The sequence below is a fragment of the Natrix helvetica genome (assembly GCF_964273705.1).
Source record: "Natrix helvetica genome assembly, chromosome: 2".
Classification (NCBI taxonomy): domain Eukaryota; kingdom Metazoa; phylum Chordata; class Lepidosauria; order Squamata; family Natricidae; genus Natrix; species Natrix helvetica.
The window spans coordinates 273,770,043-273,774,570 of record NC_138552.1 but is presented as its reverse complement, the minus strand read 5'-3'; the positions used below and the strand labels follow the sequence as shown (position 1 = coordinate 273,774,570).

General features: G+C 46.8%; 1 protein-coding gene across 1 annotated transcript; it reads right to left on the bottom strand.

The window, feature by feature from the left end:
- Positions 1-476: 476 nt before the first annotated feature.
- LOC309386453 (claudin-3-like) lies at positions 477-2,385 on the bottom strand. Its single transcript, XM_081941840.1, has one exon. It carries the CDS (start codon positions 2,284-2,286, stop codon positions 1,642-1,644), a length of 645 nt encoding a protein of 214 aa, XP_081797966.1. The 5' UTR covers positions 2,287-2,385; the 3' UTR covers positions 477-1,641.
- Between the last annotated feature and the right edge of the window lie 2,143 nt (positions 2,386-4,528).

The window sequence follows — 4,528 nt, the reverse complement described above, 5'->3', positions numbered from 1 at the left end:
TCCCCATTCCAGAATGTTCACGACCGTTGCTGTTGGCCACGTTCAGAGTTGAGCTCATATTTTTAAACAAAAACTTGGCTTCTGTCAAGCCCCCAATGGTCTCTTGACTCTTGGCAGGGTTGTGATCATAAAACAAGCAAAGCGTTGTTTATGTTGCCGGGGCGAGGGGGGGGGGGAGAGAACATTGGAGAAAAGATAATAATGACAAAACTAACTTGTGGAGCAAAGGGAACAAAATGTTCACCAGCAGAGAAAGATGGATCTCTTTGGGACTCGATAGTACAGCTCACTGTTCCCAGGAGAATGGAATTTGCCAACTCCCAAATAATTAGGTATGCAAGATTTGGTTGGTTTTTCAAACAGTTTTATTGGGGGGAACAAAGAAGGAAACACGCTGTAACTTACTATATATACAAAATAAAAGAGGAAATTAGGCTTACCCTCAGCTATGTATAATAAAATCCCACCCACCCACCCATAGCCTGTTGCCAGCAAGTGCCCTCCCTGTATCATCTTGGAAAGGAAGATGGGGAAATGATGTCTAAGGACAATGGTGTCTGGAGATGAAATTTGGCTGGAGGGGCCACTGGCAGTTCTTTACCTCTCTCCCTTCCACCAGTTGCTGTCAACATGCAGTCCAAGGAGGAGTACCTTCATGGCTGGCTGTTCTTTATGATGGGAAGAGGGGGCCTTGCCCTCATTCTAAAAGGCTCAGAATGAGAAGAGGAAGGGTATAAGCCTTCTTGATTCCTCATCCACACAAATTCCCATGGTCGGATGCTCAAAGGTGGCTGACAAATTTCCTCAGACAGCTGTTTTCCCCCATCTCAAATGCACGGCTTGTTGTTCAATGCGGAAAAGGCTCGCTGGTCATGTCCTCCCAACACATTTCACTTGGGTACTGAATCAAACCATTTCTCCAGGCTCAAATAGGCATCGAATCATAAATTAAGCAATTGGGTTGGGTTAGTGCAACATAATAGCCTCCAAAACTAACCGTGATTCAAGCTAAGCACTCTTAGTATGCTGTATAAAACGTTAGGGAAAGAACAGTCTCTGCCACTTGCCACCCATGTCCCAGGAATATTCAACAATTGTCCAGCCACCCCAAGTGCTGACATCCTCATCCCCACGTCCAGCAAATGATCACATTCTTCCCCCATTGCTTGAAAGTTTCCCTTTCAGAAACCACAAGTGGTTAGAAAACACAGGTGTCCAAAGTTGGTAGCCGAGCGGCAGGGGCTTGAGGGGAATCAAACAACACAGAAACCATCATTCAAAGAAGCAATCCACTTGATCCTTCCAGGTTTATACTAACTGTCTGCAGTCATTTTGACTCCTGAAGGGAGGGCTGAAGGCCAACCTTCAGCAACTGGGATGGGGTCTCACCAGCTAAGTGTTTGATGAAAGTCTGAGAATGTTTTATATCAGAGGCAAAGAAAAATGGGGCCCGGCAAGTTCCTTTCCCTTCTTAGGAACTCCATGAGAAAGGAGCTATACAGACCATCGCTGTACAAATTCTCACTGAACATGAGAATAAATTTTGGTGGAAGTTTTTTCTTCTTCTTGAACAAGCAAAGGTGAATTTAACCCATCCTTGTAGGCATGTAACACTTACAACCATGAGGGTCTCCCACCACTTCATACGTAGTTCTTCTTGTCGTAGCTCAGCGCAGTAGACCTGGGTGCAGAGTAGACCATGGGCGTGGGTCTGTACTTCTCCTCCTTGGGGGGGCAGGAACAGCAGAGCAAGCTTCCTCCGAAAAGGAAAAGGGCTGCTGCTGCCCAACCAACGTAGAGTGAAGGTCCTATTTCACGTTTCAGGGGGGCTGGGACTGCTGCATTGTAGAAATCGCGGACAATTTGATTGGCAGACCAGCATACGGGGATGAGAGTCAGGAGGCCTGCCAGCAGGAAGATGACCCCAGAAGTGATGGTGATCTTGGCCTTTGAAGATTCATCTTCAATGCAGCGAGTGCACTGGGCTCCCATCAGGAAAATGAGGATCCCCATCACCCCGAGGACAATGGCAATGATGATTAAGGCCCGAGCAGCCTGTAGGTCCGGTGCCAATGCCAGCATGGAATCATAGACCTTGCATTGCATCTGACCGGTACTCTGAGTCACACAGTTCATCCATAGCCCTTCCCCGGTGAACTGCGCAGTGACGATGTTGTAGCCGATGAAAGCAGTCACTTTCCACATAGGCAACCCGCAACACAAGATGGTGCCTATCAAGCCTATGACAGACAGGGATACACCGCCAATCTCCAGACCCATCGACATGTTGCCGCCGACAAATCAGCCCCACTGCCTTCTCAGTTGCAATGTGAATCTGCTGCTTTCCAGTCACAAGGTTCTGAGCAGAGCAGGTGAAGCACCCAAAGCTCTGAGCTGATTTATAAACTGTCCTGTCACCTGGGCGGGCTCTTTAGCTCACGCATGGGTGGGGCGTCACCAACGGACTCTCAACCTGCCCTACCCTTGTACCATCCTCTCTCTCTTTTTTTTCTTCTTTGTTTGAGATGGCATTTATGAGAAATGGAAATTTGCTGCAGAGGGCAAACGGGAAATTACCCTTGAACTGAATTCCAGCTGGTTGTTTGGCGTGACACTCGGTTTCAGAGCAGACTGGCAGACAAAGATTGGTAGCAAAAATGCCTTGTAAGGAGGCTCTTGATTCACTGGGCTTCCTTTGTTGCATTTCAACTTTGGGCTTGGTCTCCCAAGTCCAAATCAAGCATGACCGCTGATAGCCAACAAAGTGCCTTTAAATCATAAACCTCAGATATACATCAGAATTACTTGATAATTCATCATTTTTTGCTGATTTATTGAAGACAGGCGTAGTTTCGTCTAACATCCTATAATAAGCATGGGGTGCACTTAATTAGCTAAGCTCTCCACTTCTGGGTGTTTTTTAACAAGCTCATGATGAACCTTTTACCTCCAAACCGTTTCGTGACATTCTTTCACACAGTTTAAACGCAGCTCTCTGAGGGATCGTCCCTTGACGGTCACATCTACCTGGCCCACTAGAGTGGGGAAGCAAGGAATGATCTGGCACAGGGATGGGGTTTTGCCGGTTCGCACAGGTTCAGGTGAACCGGGTGTTAATTTTACATCTGGTTAGCCGACCTGGTAGTTGCAAGGACTGGCTGGCCCTGCCCACCCATCTCAGGCGTCTCCACGCGGCCCATTCATCATGCCAGGTAAGTGCAGAGCCTGTGCGGAGGCCCTGGGAGGGCGAAAAACGGGCCTACTGGAAGTAGGCCTACTAGAAGTACTGTGTAGGGGTGGTGGAAAAGAAAGCTTTAATCGAACACAAAATAGAAGCAAATATTGTAACATGGATATATCAGGTTCTGAAGAGAAGAGCAGCAAGGGTACAAACAGTTTCCACCCTGTATGTAGAATACTAAATAACAGTTGAAAGGGACCTTGGAGGTTTTCTAGTCCAGCCCCTTACTCGAACAGAAGACCCTAAACCAGGGGTGTCCAAACTTGGGAACTTTAAGACTTGTGGACTTCAACTCCCAGAATTCCCCAGCCAGCCATGCTGGCTGGGGAATTCTGGGAGTTGAAGTCCACAAGTCTTAAAGTTCCCAAGTTTGGACACCCCTGCCCTAAACCAGCCAATGTCCAACCTAACCCAACCAATGTCCAACCTTGGCAGCTTCAAGATTTGTGGACTTCAACTCCCAGAATTCTCCAACCAGTCATGTTGGCTGGGGAATTCTGGGAGTTGAAGTCCACAAGTCTTAAAGTGGCCAAGGTTGGACACTCCTGCCCTATACCATTCTGGACAAATAGCTATTCAATCTCTTCTATAAAAGCTCCAGTGATAGAGCATTCACAACTTCTGCAGACAAGCCCTTCCACTGATTAATTGTTCTCACTGATAGGAAATGTCTCCTTAATTCTTGGTTGGATTTCACTTTAGTAAGTTTCCATTCATTATGTCTTGTCTTGCCCTCAGGTGGTTTGGAAAATAGGTTGTCCCCCTCTTCTTTGCGACAGCCCTTCAGATATTGGATGAGTTCTATCATATCACCTTTAGTCCTCCTCTTCATTAGACTGAACATACACAGTTCCTGAAAGCATGAAAGAATTCGCAATACCCTTTAGCCTTTTATAGTTGGGGTAATAGGCCCAAGACAGACCCAATATCCCCTGAAATCCCTAGGAGCTGCTACCAGCAAAATACTTGGTGAGATGGGTACAGCCGACTCAATACAATACAATAGTAGAGTTGGAAGGGACCTTGGAGGCCTTCTAGTCCAACCCCCTGCCTAGGCAGGAAACCCTATACCGTTTCAGGCAAATGGCTATCCAACATCTTCTTAAAGACTTCCAGTGTTGGGGCATTCACAACTTTTGGAGGCAAGCTGTTCCACTGATTAATTGTTCTAACTGTCAGGAAATTTCTCCTCAGTTCTAAGTTGCTTCTCTCCTTGATTAGTTTCCACCCATTGCTTCTTGTTCTACCCTCAGGTGCCTTGGAGAATAGTTTGACTCCCTCTTCTTT

Bases quoted from the DNA above. Each gene is read 5' to 3' on its own strand.
- LOC309386453 (XM_081941840.1), bottom strand. From the start codon at position 2,286: ATGTCGATGGGTCTGGAGATTGGCGGTGTATCCCTGTCTGTCATAGGC.